At 37.2% G+C, this 22,113-nt stretch overlaps 1 protein-coding gene across 14 annotated transcripts in view; it reads left to right on the top strand.

Moving 5' to 3' along the window:
- Dlg2 (discs large MAGUK scaffold protein 2) overlaps nt 1-22,113 on the top strand; it is a 1,919,116-nt gene that overhangs the window by 1,435,628 nt on the left and 461,375 nt on the right. For all 14 annotated transcript variants that reach the window (XM_040732003.1, XM_040732001.1, XM_040732000.1 and 11 more), the window contains one exon: nt 13,991-14,127. In XM_040732003.1, coding sequence (XP_040587937.1) covers nt 13,991-14,127 — 137 coding nt within the window. The remainder of the gene's footprint in view (nt 1-13,990; nt 14,128-22,113) is intronic.

The raw sequence follows: 22,113 nt of genomic DNA, 5'->3' as shown, positions 1-22,113 counted from the left end.
GAAATTAGAAAAGAAAAATGTAAGCTAAGGTTGACTTTAGAGTATAAAAAAGAATGACTTAGCATTTATGTCTATTTATATGTGAGATGGTTTTAAGATCTGTTAATCAATTATTATTTTTGATTATCATTCTCTGTGAAATGGATAGCAGTTTATGTTTTGTTAAAGTGAGGTATTATTCATTATGCATTATGACTTGTGAAGGATAGTCTTACTGATACATTTTTTAAAGTATTTATGCTTTGTAAAACCCAGTGCTTAGTTTTCTTCTTTGCCCCTCCCAGTTTGGGATAATAGTTCTCTACATTGCTAAATCATGAACGTATTCTCCTCCAATGTCCTGTTCTGTTTTCCATTCCTTATAGCTTTGACACATGTTTGAGTTTTGTTTTAATGGGGCAGATTATGTGTCTGGAACTCATCTTCAATACTGAGCCTGGATTAAATCCTAATCTTTCTTTGGAATCCAATAGGAAATAGTGCTTCCATTGGGGAATACCTTCTTAAATATTCTCAAAATCTATTGTATTCATTCTGTTGTTTTCTTTCCTAAGCTACACAGTGTTATAATTAAGACTGTACATTCTACACTTAAATTAGTTATGCATAAAATGGTATAGACCTCAAAAACAGTAATATTATAAAATCTAACTCTTAAATTTATGCTGAGTGATTATGGAAATATTTATCTGATCTCTTGTGCTTGCATTTACTCATCTGCAAAATGAAGATGAAAATTGGGCTAGTCTCACAGCATTAAGAGAAGGTTATTCTATAAAAGCTTTAGTTCCCAGTATTGGTAGTGTTAAATCACTTAAGAGTTAACAGAGTTCCCATGCCTACCTGTCACTCTATATGGCACTTGTTTCATATATTAGGTGATCAATTAAAATTGTGTGTGAATAAATTAAAGATATTGACTACTTCTGAATTTTTATAAAACATATTTGATATTTATTGAGTCTGAAGAATGTGGTTTGACATATTTATTCAATAGATGGGTGAATGATTAAATGGATAAAATTCAATATAGAGTAATGGTATACAAAGGAGGAATGATATAAAGTGATTTTCTTAGGAACAAGTTCTTGGGGAGGTGTGTGTGTGCATGTGTGTGTTTGTGTATGCATGTGTGTGTGTGTGTCTGTGTGTGTGTGTTCATACACACATATTTAACACCCCTCCAAAGAGGCAAACAAGAGAGATTTCAAAATGGAAAGGTCTTCAGGTGAAGATTGAATATGCAGAGCTTGGCTTTTCTCACCTTAATACTAACTGAAAAAAAATGAATGCTGTGTTAGGTTTACAATGAATGAAGTGCTGTACTTATCCAAGAACTGTGGTGGTTTTACATTGGATGGTAAAAGAGAAATGGCGCTAAGCTTTTGTGCATTTGGAAGTTGTAATTCTGTCTTCCCCAATTATCATCCGTGATAATTTGGGCCTGACCATCTCTAAGTCTCCTAAGTCATTCAATTTGTATAATAGTTGGTCCAACGTTGTAAGAAAACTATGCATGGAAGGCTCTCCAATCTATTCCTGGTACATGGTGGGCAGTCAATGTGAACTTCTTTATGTAATCTGTAGGAAAATCTGTAGAAAAAAGAGGTCAATTGTTTAGATGAGTCCTTACACATTTTACTTTCATTAAAATTAAAAATATATATTAAGTTGCTCAATTTTTTGTTTAAAATCGTGACCATTTTTAGAATATGCATATAATACACATGGATGAAAAAATAAATAAAAAGGAAGGGCATTACTGCTTCTAGTCATGGTAGAGGAGCAGGTTTGTTGTAAATAAAAGGGAGAGCATAGACAGAACAAAGATGTCTGGAAGAGTCCAAACTGAACATGACCCTGACTCAGGCCATGACAGGAAAAGTGGGTGGGGCTGAGGGAAGATCCAGACCTGGAGGCCAGGAGGGTAAAGGGTAAACCAAAAGGGTGAAAGGTAACCAACATGGCTAGATTAAGTAGGAAAGGGTAGTGGGAGGGGCAGCCCAGCCTTTAGGCTGGAGAAGTTTACGGTAGGGGAGTATGCCAGAGAGATGCTGGGAAAGAAAACCTGGTACCAGTCCACTTTGACATGTTAAATAGGCACCTCAGCCATTTGTCCCAGGTTTGAGACTTAACAATACCCCCAAATCAAAGATGTTAGGGGAATAACATATTCACTTATAAGCTTCATAATCTGTCCTCCATCTTTTGTTTTAATCTTGCCCACATTAATTTGACACAATTTTAAATCATCTATTTAACAAGTGTCTTCAAAACATTCTGCTTTCGTGGTTTTCATAAATAACTTTCACATTGACATTTTGTCGTATCATATAATGTTTAGTCAAACTACCCATTTAAAGCAACAGGTTACGTAATTAACCAACAAAAGGTGATGAATGGCTAAGGTAAAAATGCAGTTAAACATGCAATCCTATTGGCAGTTACAAAACACACCAGTAAGGGTACAAGTCCACTTTGTGTGATAAGCACTGTGAAGCTTTCTTCCCATGAACATTAGCATCCCTTAACGATGTGTTTTAGTTAACTCAGCAAGTCTTAAGTTAAACTAATGAGGTGCTTGCTGCAACTGTTAATGCCATGGAAGAAGGCGGTATTCTGTTAATGGCAGCATCAGTGGTCACTCTGATGATCCTGTTCCTACAGGAATGTTATTTTTGCAGTTAGTTACATTATTGTCTTCCAGCCTAGACCCTGAGTACCTCAGTATTGGTTACTGTGGGCTAAGGATTCCATCTACAAAGAGAAACAGAGCCTGATAGCCATGAAGGTGGAATTAGATTATTAATTCCTAGTCCATTGGAGAAACTGAAGTATTTGATTGCATAATTTAAAGGAACAGATGTTCAGTTCTGTTTTAGTGAAAATCTGGTACAAGAAAGATTAGTATTTGCATAGCCCTCACTTAAATTTTCTCGAGGGTTTCTGTTACTCCTATTGTTAGTATTCTTGTGTATTGACAGAACAGTCTAAGAGATTTTCAAACTAGAACACAGTACACAGAAAGGACGACTAGTTAGAAGCTAAGTCTTCACTACCAGATACTTTCAGATTCACATCCCAGCCCAGCATGTCATTAAATCTCCGATCTTGAGAAAACTACTTAAGTCCTTTCTTCTTTATGCTCTTATTTGTAATTTATTACAATATCTGCCTTTTTAATGAGGTGAAATAAACTGTCATAATAAATAAAATATTTTCATCTTTGTTCTTGACATTTAGCAAGTAATAAATATGACTATTTATATTCTGTCTTACAAATTTATCACATATAATATTCATTTTCTAAAGGGAGTAGCCTTTAGAAATTCACTTGCAGCATCCAACTGGACTGCTCTCTCCTGGTGTCTGGAAGGAAGTACATCCATGATAAGAGTGGGAGAGAACAGCATTACTTCTTTTTTTCTAAATTAGCTTTTCAAATTATAGAAACCCAGATTTGAAGAAGGGAAATAAAAAAAGACCACACTGTGCAAACAATAGAAGCACTTAAGAGACTTATTCTGGAATGAGGAATTGAAATAAATGTTTTGATTTGGTTTTGGATATCCCTCTATATTTTCACTTCTAGGTAAATCCCATTGATTTTGGGCTCACTGGGATTCAGTTTATTGTTACAGCTTACTGCCAAATTATCCTAAGACATTTAGAAGTAGGTATTGAAATAAAACTAAAAGATCACCATTTTGCAAATTGACATGACACTTAATAATCTCAGTGACAGGGGTTTGTCTTACCTTTTAAATTTTCATAGGCATATTATATCCCAAAAGCTCTAAGTCAGGACTGAAAGGGTATATGACATTTATGCTAATATAAAATAGCATATAAAACACTATAGTCAAGACATAGAAAGATCAGAAGTGGTTTCAGCGAGGCTGTGAAGCTCAGTGGTAGAGCAATTCTCCAGCATGTACAAGAAGGGATCTGGATTTAATCTCCAATGCCACATGTAAAAACAAAAAGAATTGCAAATATTTTAATACAAGTTGTTCAACACGAAATTAATAACACAACCCTATGGCTAAGCCTATAGCCACTACTTTGTTTTCTTACTCAGTCTGTCAGCAAATATTTACTGAGAGTAATGTTTCCTAAGCTAAGAGCATAGAGCAGAAGGGTAAATGCTTCTGCCCGTTCCCACTCTAAGCAATAAGCAGTGAGTGGCAGGAGAAGGCAGGGTGCTGCCTGTGGCTGCCTTGAAACAAAGAAACCCATCTTAACCACAGCTACATCGCCCTGGAGCCTCTTATTTCACTATGACCCCACTCCTCCTGGACCTTAGTTACTCCTTGAGTTGACCTTCCTCAGAGTGGCAAATTTAATTCTGACAGTCTGCGTGAATTCATCTGATTTCACTTGTATTTTTACTCTAAGTATTATTCCATGTCTTTTCTCTACTTGTCTCCAATGTATTTACCAAAAGTCCTTGAAAATCCTTTAGCAAGTGGGGAATGTACTAGAGCACTGACTAAACCAAGTCCTGATTAAATATCCATCTGCCAACAGCCATCTGAAGAGATGGACATCTGAAAATTACAGAACCTACTTCTTCAAAACATTTGGGCTAATTATGGCAATTTGCTGAGATATATTCATAGTTTCTGTGTACTTGGAACCAGGCTGTCAAAGCTGTTGCCATTATAAATGTATAGATAATGTTAATTATATTTCATCTGATGCACAACAGAGCTTTTACAGAGATGCCTCACAACTTAAAGAACCCATGATTTAAGTAATGCAGAGTCCTTGCAAGGGATTCGTGGAGAAAGTGACAAAAGAAGGAAGAGACTGAACCCAGCTCTATGCTTCCCTTTCCTCCTTTGATATAAATATGTTGTAAAATATACAATAGTATTAAGATAGTATGGGAAATACAATATGAGGAGATAGATGGCAGAACAGTGGTTAGATATGATTATACATCTGGTAATTCATTTTATATGCTAATATGTCATCTTATCTAAATTTTACGAAATTATAAATTAGTAGGAGTTACAAAGCATTATCATCATATTCAACTCATTATAATCTTGAAAAGTAAAAGAAAGATAATGAATACTCTTTGTACACTAGTATTTATATTTGGAATACTTTTTCATATATTCTCATAGTTCTCACCATGATTTTAGGAAGTATCTTTTAGCCTCCTTGATATTCTCCTGATTAAACTGATGCTTAGAAAACTGAAAGTACTGTTATGTGGTCTCAAGTGCAAGGATCAAGCAGGGGTTTGTACCTTTAATTTTTTTTCCCATCCACACAGTGGCGATGTCATATTTCATTAAACTACCCTACAGATGAGAAAACAAGAGACTTGTAAATATAATAAGTTTTAAGGATTCATTGAATTGTTTCATTATGGCCAACTAACTTAGAGTGTAAGATTAACCTTTGTTCAAGTGTCTGTATAAAAAGAATGAGTAACATTTCTATAGAGAGCAGTGTGTGTGTGTGTGTGTGTGTGTGTGTATGTGTGTGTGTGCAAAACCTCAGTGTTGGAGATGGAGCTGGAAAGATCACAGGAGCTCACTGAACACCTAGTCTAGCCCAAACAACAAGTTTCAAGTTCAGGCAAAGTGTCAGTTGAGAATAAGGCAAAGAGTCATAGAGAAGAATACCTGATGTCTTTCTCTGTGCATCATGTGCACACATGGGCAGGCATGGGCATTTACACACGTGCAACATATGTGCAAGATAAATCACCAGAAAAAGCCGAGAAGTAGTCATGTAAAGAAGATAATGTTATGAAAGGTAGAAGTGTCAACTTCATCAGCAATGTTCCAGGCAATATAGTAAATGCCAAGGCATATCACATTTTCACAGGACTTACACTGGAAAACTCTGGGTAATTGACTGAGTTCCTCATCCAATAGAACTTGTTTGTAGTATACACAGCCACTCTCACTACAGGAGGAAATAATAATAAAATGACTTGCAGTATAGTAGTGTGTCAGTAATACTTTTATTTTAAAAAAAAAACTTGTATCTAGATATAACCACCCGGACCCTGAAAATTGGACATTGTAGTCATTTCCCAAGCCTGTCTTAACAAAGTATTCTAAAGAGGACGGTTTTAAAAAGCACAAATATTTTCTCTGACAGGCCTTAAAGCTACAGATCTGTGGTGGAGGTGGCAACAGATTGATTCCTTCTAGAAGGCTCTGAGAGAAAGGGTGTTGTAGTCCCCCAAGCGTTAAGATCATTGTTAATCCTTCCTATACCTTGGTTTATAAATCCATTCTTCAATATCAACTTGGGCCATTCTTTGAATTCTTCCTGTGTGTTTCCATGTCCAGATTTTCTCCTTTTGTGAGGACATTAGTTATTGGACTAAGGCATACATCTATCCAGTTTAAACGGACTTTAAATTGTATCCATAATGAAACTGGGTCCAATCACTGTGACATGTGCCAGGGACTTTTTGCAGAACACAGACTGTGGCAAATGAAATGAGAAAAATGAGATTAAGGGGATTTTACCTATGGTCAATGCATTGGGAACTATATAGAGATCAATGTCCACAAACTTCTGCTCTTACAAGAGTATATCTTTTCAGATAGGAAAGAATAGCCAATCCCAGAGGAGGAAAAAGGAAAAGCAAGCAATGTTCTATGGTGGGCAGATTTAAGTTTAGAAAACAGGATATGCTTACTCCTTTGAGCCAGAGAAAACAGTAGACATGAAGTGATGTACCAAAAGTATAGGTGAGTCTCATGAAATAGGGACTAGGCAGCACAGTGGTGGCACACACCTTTAATCCCACCACTAGGGAAGAAGAGGCAGGCAGATCAGATCTCTGTGAGTTCGAGGCTAGCCTAGTCTACAGAACAAGTTCTAGTACAGGCTCCAAATCTACAGGGAAACCCTGTAGAAAAAAAGAGAAAATAGGGACTAGGAGAAAAGTTATCATTATCACCACAGTAGTTAACCAGGCAATTTGTGAGAGACCCTGTAAGGAATATTGAGCACCATCGAGATTTTTCAAAGGGCTACCTTTTTCAATTCACAAACTTTGTCCTTTGAACCTAGAAAGCATCCAAAGAATAAGCAAATAGGTTTTGACTTTTAATTACAGAGATTCACTGTGACCAAAGGGATTCATTCATCTCACAAATAAAATTAAAAGGTGCATAGCTGGTTATTTTAAGCAGTTTTTCTTCCTAATTATAAAAAGATGTCAAAAGAACCTGTTATCAGTATTGAGCAGATACACAAGTCAGACTGAATTTTTTTTGGTTCTTTTATTCCAACTGGCATGTGTGTACATTCAAATATGAAGCTGCCCATGAGGGTAGGTGTGTTCTAGGATGGACTAGCCAGAGTTCAGGACCAATTCGGTATTTCTTGTTCAATAAAAACACAGAATGTGTAGGATATCAGGAGTGCTTTCGATAAAGCAGTAAACATCCTCACTGGCAGATCGTAAGTAAGCTCTGGCAGAATCAAGCTGTTTAATAAATTGTTTGGAGAGGCCTCAAGGGCTGTCCCAGTAAAGTCACATAAAATGATGTTGAAGCGAGTTATTGAATGGTTCTCAGCTATCACAAAACTCAGTGCTTTACACCCACAAACAATGTATGGGCACCTTGTGATCATATGACATTTTTAAGTATTTCATTTTATTCTGAGCTTCTAAACCACAGTATCAATTTATGCTGCCAAGACTTCAGCTTCAGCCCCCACCTCTCGCTGACACCTCCCCCTCAGTGTAGGCAGACAACCGCTGAAAGTGTGAACAGTGATCCACTCACTGACTTCTCTATTTATACAGTGAAGAAGATGTTCTGTATGGGAATAGGTTAATTCAAGGCATTAGTAAGCTTCTTGTGTGCCTTCCCTGTAGCTGCATCTTCTAAGCTAACCCAAGGAAGTAAATTCAGGAATACATCAAAAATCTGGAGTGAATCCAACTTTACCAAATGGATAGAATCCTGAAATTTTGTGTGCATATCCACACTTGTCAAACATATTTTTTAATTAATTAGGGTATTGGCTGTTTGAGTTTGACATGTCTTTTTCCTTTATTGGATCCCCAGAAGGTCTGTTAATATTACCTCCTTTTGTGATTTAATTATGCAGAGTTTTCTGTGTTCACTTTGTATGTAACCAGCACAGACAGGAATGTTTTTGTTTTAATAACCAAAGTTCCCTTAATGGGTAGTATAACGGGGAGCACTACCAAGTCCTTTCACTGGGTTAATTTTAGGTTGGCTAATTTTGTAGTCCAGAGTTACATACTTATAATAAAGGTTTCTTTATTTTTGTTCCCTAAAACCATGATTTTTGATATTTTTGTATTACTGACTCAATTATTTGTAATTCTACTGTACTATCTTGGTAGATGTAGTTTATCACACTACAAATGCAGTTTTCTTGGTGTTTTGCTTCTGTGACAAATTCAGGAGAACTGGGTTTTATTGGTGCCGTGTGTCCAAGTCATTCAGTATGTCTGGAATCCAGAGGAAGAGTGGTGTCAAAGGTACATTCTTCTTCATGAATTTTCCTTCAACTTCAGATGAAGATGAAATGTGGACCCTTTGTTGATCCTTTTCCAGACCCTTTAAGAAGCAAGATTTCATTCTCAACACCTCTATCACCCTTATACACATCCTGTCAAGAGTATTTTAAGAGTCTGATATTCTCACCGGGTGGTGGTGGCGCACGCCTTTAATCCCAGCACTCGGGAGGCAGAGGCAGGCAGATCTCTGTGAGTTCAAGGCCAGGCTGGACCGACCGCCTCCAAAACAATACAGAGAAACCCTGTCTCATAAAACCAAAACAAAAAGGAGTCTGATATTCTCTGCAACCTAGCAAACTTACTGAAAGCAGGGGACTGCATTCATCCGAAGTCTACTATGTCTCAATATATAGAGATGAGGGTATAGAGATGTCCACTCTTTTATTTGAGATGAGAAAAAAATGAGAGATGAATTTCCACAGTTGTTAGATAAAGAAGTCAGGATGAGATGCTAGCTCTGCTGCTGGCCTTTCCCTGCTCTACAATTGGCATAAATACTGGGCAAACTGAAGGTACAAAGCTGATTTAAATTCTCCAAAAGCAGAGGAGTACCTCATATACTCACTGCTTCCATTGACGGTTCAGTTTTCTGGCCCTCAATAACTCAAAACCACTAATCTCATCTTTAGAGTCAGAATTTTCTCAGATACTCAGGCCTTTCTCCTTTATAATCATTTCTTTCTTTCTCTCACTGAGAATATATTCACATTAAAACTTCCAGTCTAGCTTTTCTTTATTTATACTATATAAAAACAAAAATCCATATCATTGTAAGGCTTTGGCTTTCATCAAGAGGATGAAGTACATGGTAGTGTGTACCTGTAGACAAAGCTGATTGGGAGGCTATGGAAGGAAGATTGCATGAGCCCAAGAATCCACAGCAACCTTGCCCACAGATAGAGCCTCTCTCACAAAGGGGGTGCCACACAGGTGACTTAGTACAAAATAATAAATCCTAAGAGAAAATGGAAAGCAGGCCATGGGAATAGGGTAGATATATTTATTTCTTTTCCTATTGCTGTGATAGAACTCCTGACAAAACACCTTAAGGAAAAAATACTCATTTCCTTCATAATTTCATGTTATAGCCCATTATCTCAGGGAGATCAAGGTGGCAGACACTTGAAACAGCTAGTTGCATATATCCTTATTGAAGAGCAGAGAGTGATGAATGAATGTGTACCTGCCATGCTCAGCTCACTTTCTACCCCTGTAGAATCCAGAGGCCAACCCCAAGGAATGGTACTGTCCACCTTTAGACTGACTCTACATCAATTAACATAATCAAGACAATGCCCCACAGACATACGCAAAGGGAAACTCCTCTAGACAGTTCCCCACTGAGACTCTCTAGGTCACTCTAGACTGTATCAACTGGACAATTAAATCTAACATCAGAGTGGAGTACATAGTAAAAGACAATGCTTAATACAAAGACTAGATTCATGCTTCTAGAGAGACTGATACCTGAATAAAGTGAGAAGGAAATATATTCTAGCCAATTTCTGTCTATTGTAGCCAAGATAAATATAACAGAATGACTTTCTTGGACACAATGAATAGCAATTGGCTGTATAAGCCATTGAATGGATGGTCATGGGCTTGTATGCTTGTAATCCTCATACTTGGAAGGTAGAGAAGAATTCAAGTCCAGCATTGACTTCATAAAAGGTTTGAGGCTGTCCTATGTGAAATGTGACCCTGTCTCAAGCCAAGAAAACCACAGAATATATTTAGGAGATGCTGGTTGAATGAATGAATATGTGGATGGATAGATGGATGGATGGATGACAATGCCTCCAATCTTAAAACAAAATTGATATTTCTGTGTGTAAGTTAACTTGTTTTCTTTATGTAAGCACAAGTTTCACATATGTACCATGTTGAACTGAATATCTGGAATATGGTCAGGCATGGCATGCGCACCTGTCATTTCAGTACCCAGGAGACTAAGGCAGAAAGATCGTGAGTTTAAGGACAGATTGAACAACACAGTGAAGCCCTATTTGAATACACCAAAATCATAAAAAGAATAATACCTGAAAACATTTGATATAAATGTGGGTTGGCTTAAAATATATCCATATATCATTAAAATAAGAGAAATGTTTAGTTGTGTGTCATCAGATCTTTCTTTGTGTCTCGGAGATATGTGTACTAAAAATACCTGACTTCAACTTGGGTAGAGCCACTAAATAAAATATACATAAACCTAATCTCAAAAAAAAGAAAGAAACAGTTTTCAACTGACATATTTATGTCCACAGTATTCATGTGATTTCATGATCTTGGTACTGTCTTCAACTTCAAATGTCAACTATACGGTTATTCTCTTTGTGGGACTTAATCTTCTTTATGGTGGTAATGTCTTCCATAGCTCTCAGCAGCCAAGATTGTCTTTGGCATTTATTGCTCGTCTAGTGGGTGTAAATCAGAGTTCCTGGATATGTGTTTAACCTTTTTCTTTTCAGTATTGGAATGACCTCTGTTGTCTACAAATGCAGTAGACTGAATGTGACAGTGAAAGTGATGAAAATACATTTTTAAAACATTCTTATGCTCAAATATGAACTAATTCATATTTTAAAGTTCCTAGGAAAGGCCAGTTTATAGACATTTTATTTACTCTTTGGTCATTGCTTAGGAATCACATTCTTTTAAGTCATAGGCATACAAATGTATTCAGGGTTCTATGGGGTGGCAAAGTAGCAATAAAGTATAATTACAAACTTCAGTAGGAAATTATATAACACTTATTTTAATTGCCCTATCAATTTGAATCCCTTTTCCATTTCTTTTAACAACTTTTATAGCTCATTTAACAAAATCCTTGCATTTTAAATATAATTCTATGTTGTAATTATAATTTACTAAATCATCATTTTTCCATTATGTACATTGTCTTAAAACATATATTTAATTTCTCGGTATTAATAATCAAAAGAATAATAAAATAGAGTTAATGTTATAAAATAATGTTCCATTATTATATAAAGTGCCAAAAATTTTATGACTGCTTTATCAGTTATTCAATGTATGTTATTAATATTTTTCTTAAGCAGAGAAAGTCACAAAACTGTTTAATTTCACTGGACTTTGATTATTGTCTTTCTGTAATTTTTAGTAACTTGCATGTTAATTATATTTCTAGATGAAAATATATGCTATAAGCATTTTACTGAATACATAGTGAATTGTGTTCTCAAAGGGTCTATCAATCATTTCTTTATAATTACTTTACAGTCAGTAGATTATTCTGCTCTTACTATATCTTTCCAGGGTTAAATAAAAGTAAGTATTTTGCAAACCAGAGTAGAACTTATCTCTTAAAGTACAAGAGTCCATGATTAAAATGATCTTATATTCTGTCATTCATTACAAAAAGTAAGGTGTCTTATTTTTTTATTCTTAAGACTCTAAGCACAAAAATACAACTCTTATCTCAATGAGGATAAACAAATGGTTTGTCCCGTAGCTGAGTATGAGTGTCAATGGCCTGGAAACACAGACTTGGGTTACCCCCAAATTCCCTGTCACAACATGGAAGCAATTTCAAGATTTTTTTTAACAGAACAAAGAAAGTCAAAAATCAAGACACTTTTTAAATATGTTGGCAGAAGCATGAGGCGGTGGGTTATGGAAAAAGAGGAAACCTCTGTCATGGGCCTCAGATGCTATCTGCTGACCTGGGATTCCAAGGGAAATCAAGCATCTGTGTATACATTCTAAATGATTTACCTAGTGGTCAAGAGCTGTTAGATAAGGTGTGGAGGAAGACAATAAATGGCTATTGAGAAGGCTAAAGAGGGCTCAAGGTGTTTGGGCTCCAAACTTGAAACATCCCAAATCTCTCCACAATCACTACTCAATTAATTAGTCCTGTAGAAGGTTCTGTTCAAGGGCCCAGCTTTTTTCTGGGAACTTTTGTTCAGAAGGCTGTATACTGTATACACATTATTTGTCAATAGCTTCACTATCAGTGAATTATAAAAAAAATAAAATGGAAGAACATGACTGTTCCTAGGTATGGTGGAAGAGAAAGTTTATTTCAGATAAAAGGGAGAACATAGCCAGAGACATAGACATTTGGGAAAGTCCAGAGTGGACATAACCATGAGCCATGTGGGTAGATGGGGGGGGGAACTTGGTGCAGCAGCCAGGAGGTGCAAAAGAAAGTGGGGTAACCAAAATGACAGGATTATATAGGGAAGGGAAGCTGGGGGAAGGGCAGCCCAGCCCTTGGGCTGGTGAGGTTTAGAATAGGGTAGGGGTACACCAGCCAGGAGGACCCTGTAGCAGGTAAAGACTGGGGGATGCAGGGAGAACCTGGTGGGCAGGTTTGCTTTGATATGTTAAGTAGGCATCTCAGCCATTTATCCCAGGTTTGGAACCTAACAGTCAGTTAATAACACTAAGTGCCAGGAATGTTAAAAATATGGCAACATAGCCAAGAAGAAGTGTTAAAAGAGCATCTCCCATCATTTTTTTTATCAGCTGTCTGAAATAGTGACTGGAAAACATCCAGTGTATCCTTGACTCATGTCACATCTGAATGATGCCCTTCTAACTATAGGTTTCACTCTGAAATGTCAAGAGTGACCAATTGCCCCCCAAAATGGTTGTGGTTCTTCTTTCTATGATAGAGTAACAGTGAACATGAAGATAAACCCTGATCTCTAAACAGTCAAGGACTGCACCTGTGTTACTCCAGACTCAACAGAAATATATAGCTCTCACCTCAAAGGGGATAAGAAGTGGTTCATTTTGTAGTCAAGAATGTATGACAACAGCCTGGGGACACAGATTTAGATTACCCCAAATTCCACGTTCCAACATGAAAGCAGTTTCATGGAGTTTATTGTATTAACAAAGAAAGTCCTAAGTCAAGACGTTTTCCAGTACATTAGTAGAAGCATCAAGAAGCATCTCCTTTCTGTACTAGAGTAGCAATGGAGCCCTCGGCTCTGCACTGTACTAGAGTAGCAATGGAGCCCTCGGCTCTGCACTGTACTAGAGTAGCAATGGAGCCCTCGGCTCTGCACTGTACTAGAGTAGCAATGGAGCCCTTGGCTCTGCACAGTCAACAACTGCACCTGTGTTTTTTCCCTGTTCAATACAAAAATACAACTCTTACTCAAAGGGATGAGAATGGTATCCTTTGCTGCATCCTTGTTCTGACCAGTTACTCATCATGAACTTATTAGTTGGGAAACAATAGTGGTTATGGGCCCAGTCTTCAAAAGAACAAAACTGAAATTCACATATGATTGACTAAATGATCTTTGCTTCATTAGTCAAACTCAATAAGTCCTTCAAGTATTTAGATACCAAAGTTGATTTCAGTAGAATCCTTGATGCCATTTATTAGTAAAAATAAACTTATTAAAAATATTTTCAGTTGTTGCTATGGAGCTAATTTGCTTCTCATTTTCTGTTCCTTTCCCCTAGGTTTAGGCTTCAGTATTGCTGGAGGGGTGGGGAACCAGCACATTCCCGGAGACAACAGCATTTATGTAACGAAAATTATAGATGGTGGGGCTGCACAGAAGGATGGAAGGTTGCAAGTAGGAGACAGACTGCTAATGGTGAGTGTGCCCCAGCAAAACTGTCCACCACTTTATAAAGTTCTTTTTTCTCACTGTAACAACTGTTACAGCTTTGGAAGCTGCAACAAAATACCTTAGACTAGATGGCTTAAATAGCACAAATATTTTTCTTCAGAATTCCAAACACTGTTATTTCATTTTTATGAGGGCTCTCCTCCAGGTTTGCAGATGGCCACCATTGGATTGCACCTCACAGGCTCTTTTATTGTTCTCTTGCTGACAGAAGGATGGATTCTTTTTTCTTCTTCTTGGCTGGAAATCTTATCAAATTAGGGACTTTCCTCTAACACATTTAACTTTCAGTACATGCCTGTGAAGCAGTGGAGATCAGCAAGCAGCTCTACTGTAGAATGGAGACAGAAGCTTTAGAGAAAGAGTGGGAAAACATGCTTAGACATTTTCCAGCATCTAAAAGAAAACAAGATATAAAGTTGGAAAAGGAAAAATAGGCAGATTAGCAGTGCAACATATTGGAGGCTCAATGATGCATCATGAGAAGGACTATTGGGAAGGCTAAATACATTTTCTCACTAAGGAGATAATTATTCCTCCCATCTATTTAGTGTGTTCTCTAATGAATTGGTTTTCATGAGCAATGGTTTCCTGTCTAGGTGATTGACAGGTTCATCAATATAACTGTTTAAGGCAGTAGACAATAATAATATGTAATGTCTGAACCTCTGGAATAGGCCATAATGTCCTCTATACCCAAAGGCCAGAGATCTTGACCAAGAGGAAGTATTTTTCTTTTAATGGACTCAACAAATTTTTGAAGCCTCAAGCTCTTCATATATAAATTTATATCTTTAGGGAGCAATAATGATGTTCTCCTTCATGGAGTTACCAGGGAAACCCAGAGGTGGAGTCAAAAAGCCAATGATAACAGAAGGGTTCATCCAAAGCTCCCAGGGCTCCCAAGCCTAATTATGCCTATCTAGCTACTTAAGATGACTATGTCTACAAGAAGCTATTATATCCTCTGTCCTTATGAAAAGTGTTAGAGACAAAGTTGAGTACAATTCAACAGAAAGATCATTTCATGATATATGTAAGTTTGGAAGTTTAAGCATCAAGGTTTTCTATTAGTTATTCTTATTTCTTAACCTTTATGGAGCTTCTATTTAATTCCTGTGGTTTATCTTGTGGTTGTGAGTGCCTCTGAACTGAATTCATCTCTGTATTTGGTATATATAGAGTTTCACAAGCTTCCTGCCCTTTTTTATAAGGTAACCTGTAAAACCAGGTCTAGAGACATTTACTAACTTAGTCATGGTCCTATCATTAATGGTGGAGAGAACTGACTTTTCAGTTGAGGCAATCAGATTGTCCATTCATGTTCCTCACCTCCAGAAATACTGTTTCCCCCACATAGGATGGCATTCATTTCCTTGAATATGCCAATCAATTTGGTCCCTCCTCCCATTGCTTACTATTTAGTTAGTCATTTAGCAAGTATCCCATCCAACTACCATTTCCCCAAGGAAGGACATTTGCTGTGAGAAAGCATCCAGTCAAATTAAACAGGCAAAAAGAAAAAATGCACCAATATTAAACTTATAACTCAGAGTTTCAACTTCTTAACCACCTAAAGTTACCACTATTTTCACTCTCAAGGAGCTATGGTACTTTTGTTTCTTTGTAAGCTTTGAATATAAAAGTTGATCTTGTGTTGTTGCATTTTCAAGCAAAAATACTTTAGGAACTTGAGTTTCCAATAATTTTCATTCATAAAATAATTTTATTACTTGAAACCTAAATTTTATTACTTGAAATATTGACATTAGAATAAGTGTGAAATTATCTTCTTCATAGTGATACATTGAAAATGAAGTGAAACTTTCATTTTCAAATAATGGCTGCCTTCGGACAGGCTTCACCTTTGACATACAAAGAGTTTAGATGTAAATTTCCCATCATTCTTTAACCAGATGCTATTGTGAAATTATGGTAGATCTGTCTGATGATTTGTTCAAGCATGCCTAAATCTGTAGACTTATTTTCAAAGTCTATGAAAAATACCTCTACACCCATATAATTCTACCAAAGAATTTTTTAGATTCTATGGTACTTTTCCATGATAATTTTTACATTTTATTGTAAATAAAATGATTTAAAAATTGCTATAACATAATTCTTCAGTTTTAAGAAATGAATGTTTTTTAAATGAACCTTCAACAATAATAGGTCACTTCTGTCCTATATAAGGAAAGTCATAATTAGTAAGAAAATGGTTCCATTTAAACTATTCTAAAGGAAAAAAACTGACCCCAAAATAGAAACAGGCAAACAAACAAACAAAAGAATTAGTGAAGCGATCCTGAACACCAATTATTTTACTTCAGCCCCAAAATATCTGTTACTGCTCTCCTGTCTCTCTGTTTAGCCCCTACTAATAATGTCTATTTTTCCTCCTCTTCCTCTTTTCTCCCCCAAAAGGAAGTGCACATGATTTACACTCTGTGACTTTCCAGCTGCAGCACACTGCGTATTTTTTCTCTAAATATTCCATTCTATCTGAAGCTGTTTACCCTATTTCCTTCTTTCTGTCTTTAGGAAAACGTCCCTAATATGTTATCCACTCAGAATATTTTAAGTACACTGGCCCCAAAAAGAAGCTCCACGTTGGGCTATAGTTCAATAGAAGACCTTGCTAAGCAAAATCCTGAGAATGTCAACAAATAGAAATTATTAAACTTCTATTATTGTTTTACTTTTGTGACTATATCTCCACAGTTCTGTAACTTTCTGTGAGACTGCCGCCTTGTGAGGATGAGCATAGTCTTAATAATAACACTTTGACTTCCCAACTATGATTACTATACATTGGGCATCTCCTAATTCATACAATATAGAGTGTGCATTTCCTTGCTAGGAACATCTTACGTTTCAGAATTTAAATCTTAAATGCCATCTTTGTTTGGAACCTCAGATTCTCACAGAAGGGCAACTGTGTGAAGTGATATTTCACTTATGATAGGGACCCCTAACAGTGGAGTATTTAATACTTCCCCAAAGATACCTATCAGATTCTAACTGTTGGGGAAGTCTTATGCTAATAAAGCACTGTCTGGCCAATAGGAATCTAGATAGGTGGGGCTAGGAATCCAGGAGGATTCTGGGTAGGAGAAACACAGGAGAGTTCGAGATGTAGCCGCATGGGGTAGGAAGCCGGGAACTATTCTCCGGTAAGAAACATACTTAGATTAACAGTTATGGGGTAATTACTTAATGCAGAGCTAGCCAGTAAGGGACAAACAAGGCCAACAGCTTCATAATGAATATAACCTCCTGTGTGTTTATTTGGGACTGATGCGGTTCTAGAACCAGGCTGGCGCGGCAGAGCCCAGGCGACTGGCGGGGGATAAACCAAAGCGGCTAGCAAAAGATAAAGCTTCGCTTAACACTAACCACCATTGTATATTTTTCTCATTACATTCAAAAATATTTTCTATAATTTTTACCCTTTATTCATAGGCCTGCCCCCATAGAAATGGCATGGATTAGTCCCTCTTTCATAGGTCTCTTCAAGTTTCTATTGCCATATCTTCACTGCCCAGTCCTTTAAGATGTTTGACACATTCTTCTCTCATTTTTCAAGTAGATCTTATCACACATTAATTTATATTTTTCATAAATAAGTTCCACTTAAAATATCTTTGGGTTCCTTACTTTTTTATTCTCCACTTTTAAAGACCTAGGCAATTTTGTACTACTTGAGTTTTGCACAAATAAGAATTATACTGTCCTCTTTGCAACAAGCTTCTAGTGTCTAAAATGAGGTGATATGACCTCATGTTTCAGAGTCACCCAAGTAATTGGTATATATTGTGGTTCTCCACTAAATATTTATAATGTCGTTTGCTACAATTATTAGATTCCTTTGTCTCTTTAGTTGAATTCCAGTGGTAGCCGGTATTTGTGGATAATAACTTATTGGTAAAATATGAGTGAATAGACTATTACTTTGTCTTGAATTTCTTGAGACAGATGGTTGAAAGTTGGCAAAATGGAAGTTTTGTTTTTTTAAAAAATCTTTCATATATTATATTTCTATACACTGTTCTTCTTAAGACTTAGCAAGATGCTCCTTGGAGCCAAATATATTATAGAAATGTGATCTTTTTACCTTTTCTGCATAATACCAGAGACTTTAAATCTGGGATCATTTGTCATTTCTACAGCAGTAACATTAGTTGTTGCTTGTCAAGCTCCTTGTCATGCTATAATTTAAGGTTTAAAATCTTACACTCTCCCCCTTATAACCTCTGCTTGACATTTAAAGGAAAAAATGTCAGTAAGAGAATTTATACACTTTTGCAGAGAATGATTTATCTTCTTTCCTTAAAAGGGAAGTAGTAAATGTGGGAAGGATGATGAAGGCATTGAAGTCAAGGAGGAAAACACTGGGATCAGACTTTAAAGAACTGTGTATTAGTCACAGACAGATCCGCTAACTATCCCAGATTACTTTAGGCAACCCAGGTACATCTGTGGTTATTTTTTTTAGTCTCTTTACCATAGTATCCTTGCCTTAGATTAGCATTTCCCCAATGTGTTTTCAAATACTAGCCTCATTTCTTCGCTATTTTAAAGGAATCTTCAACCATAATAGGTTGTGAAATTCTGAAACTTGTATGTGACCCTATTGTGACTCCTCAATGAACACACAGAAAGCATATTGAAACAGAAAAAATAAACATATAAAAGTGATATTATGAACATGTGAAAAATCAACATATAAAAAGCATATTAAAGATCTGTGAAGTACTCTAATGAAGAAATGTTTTTATTTACTCTATACTTGTCAACATTATTTATCATGGAATAGTTTTGTTAAAATAATACTTTTATTCAATACTCTGTTACAAATGGTATCATATTGAAGACAATGAAAATATATCAAAATTATCTGAATGAGAAATGGGACATTCGCAGGTGCTGGGAATCCACCTTAGATAAGCACCTTGAGCTTGAGCATGTCTTCCACCAACATGCCATTCCCATGCTTCCATGGCTCAAACTATGCAGAGAGAAACTCATATACTTGCCCTCAGGAGGTAGTCAGGGCGCTTGTAGTTCAGAAAATTCCCACGAATGTGTAACTAGTAAATTGTGAGATTAGATACATACCAAGGAGCGATGCTCTGAAGTCCTATTCCCTTCACCAGTCTATTCAATGCCTCAAGTCCTCATTCCATTTGTACACTAGAATCTCATGGTTGGCTTTTGAACATGGTGAATATCCAATCGTCAATCAATTCCAAATAAGCAAATCAAAAACCTCTGAGGTAGGGGTCACATTCATTCTGGTTTTGTGTTCCGAATGATTCTCTCATGGGACCTAGGCAACAATCAATCTAACCTTGACCTAACACTAACTGAGCCTTCTCCCCTGATGCCACTGCTTTCCTGAGGATGGCCCTGGTGCTGGTGGTCACACTGCAGAGCAGTACTATTGCTGAGTGATTTCCTGCAGCAACCTGGAAGGCATCTGGAGTAGTTCACCCCTCACATTCTGTCCTCTGCAGTTAGAATCACTTTCAAAAGAATGAAAGTCTAAATTTAAACTGAAAAATTAAAAAAAAAGAATGAAAGTCTGGGCTCCAGCAGGACCAGGTACAACAGGCCCTGCATCAGGGCCTGTGTTCCAGTGCCTGGAGATCACCTGGGAATTGTACAGAGCTTCAAATCCCGGAGGGAGCTAAACACCCCAGACTCCAGGACTTCTCTCACACCAAGGAGACAAGGAAACTAGCAGATCCAGGGAGATCAAGATACCAGCTGTTCTGGGGGGACCAGGAAACCAGAGGATCCAGGGAGACCAGGGGACCAGCTGTTTCTGCAGGACCAGATACAACAGGCCCTGCATAGGGGCCTGTATTCCAGTGACTGGGGATCGCCTGGGAACTGCACAGAGCTTCCAATCCTGGCTGGAGCCAAACACCCCAGACTCCAGGTCTTCTCTCTGACCAATGAGACCAGGAAACTAGCAGATCCAAGGAAACTAGGGAACCAGCTGTTCCTGCAGAACCCTGTACAACAGGCCCTGCATAGGGGCCTGTGTTCCAGTGCCTGGGGACCACCTGGGAACTGCACAGAGCTTCCAATCCTGGCGGGAGCCAAACACCCCAGACTCCAGGTCTTCTCTCCCACCAACGAGACCAGGAATCCAGAGGATCCAGCAAAAGGACCAGAGGACCAGATGGGAGGCTAAGCACCCCAGATTTCTGGTCTTCTTCTCCACCCATGGGACCAGAATGAGGACAAGGAATAGAAGAACTACCAGATTATTGGACTTGCTAGCACCCACCAAAAGGGAACTCTGCTCCCCTAACCACCAGACCAGTAAGGGGCTCTTTCTGCACCCACTAGAAGAAGAGATGGAAAAGAGACAATACAAAAACACAATCAGCAACACAAAAACAAATATGATACCACCAGATTCTAGAGACTCCACAACAACAAGACTCCAACATTCCAATGCAAATGAAGCAGAAGAGAATGACCTTAAAAACACTTTCATGAAAATGATAGAGGCCCTAAAAGAGGATATAGGAAAATCCCTCAAAGAAATAGAAGAAAAAACAAACCAAAAAATGCAAGAAATGGAAGAAGAAACAAACCAAAAAAGGCAGGAAATGGAAGAAACAACAAACCAAAAAATACAAGAACTGGAAGAAAAAGCAAACAAAAGAATGCAAGAAAAGGAAGAAAAAGCAAACTAAAACTAAACTAAAACACTAGGAGAAATGAATTCATCAACCAAAGAAAATCTTAAGTCCAACAAATCCTTAACACAAAACATCCAGGAAATATGGGACACCAGGAAAAGACCAAACCTAAGAATAATAGGTATACAAGAAGGAGAAGAAAGCCACCTCAAAGGGGTAGAAAATATATTCAACAAAATCATAGAAGAAAACTTTCCCAACCTTAAGAAAGACATGCCAATGAAGGTACAAGAAGCTTACAGAACACCAAATAGAGTGGATCACAAAAAAATGTCCCCTCACCACATAATAATCAAGACCTCAAATATACAGAATAAAGAAAGAATATTAAGAGCAGCTAAGGAAAAAGGCCAAGTAACATTTAAAGGCAGACCTATCAGAATTACACCTGACTTCTCCATGGAAACTCTGAAAGCCAGAAGGTCCTGGATAGATATTCTACCAACACTAAGAGACCATGGATGCCAGCCCAGACTACTATACCCGGAAAAGCTCTCAATCACTATAGACAAAGAAAACAAGATATTCCATGACAAGACTAGATTCAAGCAATACGTATCCATTAACACAGCCCTACAGAAAGTTTTGGAAGGAAAAATCCAACCCAAGGAAGTTAACTACAACCAGAAAAACATAGGCATTAGAGAATCCCTCTCTACCAACAGCCAAAAGAAGAAAGGGGTGAAATTCCACACATAATTCCACCACCACCAACGATTCCAAATCAAAGAAGAATGAAAAATCAATGGTCATTAATATCCCTCAACATTAATGGCCTTAACTCACCCATAAAAAGACACAGGCTAGCAGAATGGATTCAAAGACAGAACCCATCCTTCTGCTGCATACAAGAAACACACCTCACCCTCAAAGATAGACATTACCTAAGAGTTAAAGGTTGTAAAAAATTTTCCCAATCAAATGGACCAAAAAAACAAGCAGGGATAGCAATCCTAATATCTAACAAATTAGACATTAAAATAAAATCAATCAAAAGAGATGAAGGAGGTCATTATATACACATCACAGGCAAAATACACCAAGATGAAGAGTCTATCCTGAACATCTATGCCCCAAATAGAAAGGCATCCACATTTGTAATAGAAACATTACTAAAACTTAAGTCACATATAAAGACCCACACACTTATAGTGGGAGATTTCAACACAAAACTCTCACCACTAGACAGGAATACCAGACAGAAACTCAACAAAGAAGCTAAGGGTCTAATAGA

This window comes from Mesocricetus auratus, unplaced genomic scaffold (genome assembly GCF_017639785.1).
Source record: "Mesocricetus auratus isolate SY011 unplaced genomic scaffold, BCM_Maur_2.0 Super-Scaffold_4256, whole genome shotgun sequence".
Taxonomy (NCBI): domain Eukaryota; kingdom Metazoa; phylum Chordata; class Mammalia; order Rodentia; family Cricetidae; genus Mesocricetus; species Mesocricetus auratus.
This window is presented reverse-complemented; position numbering and strand designations above follow the sequence as displayed.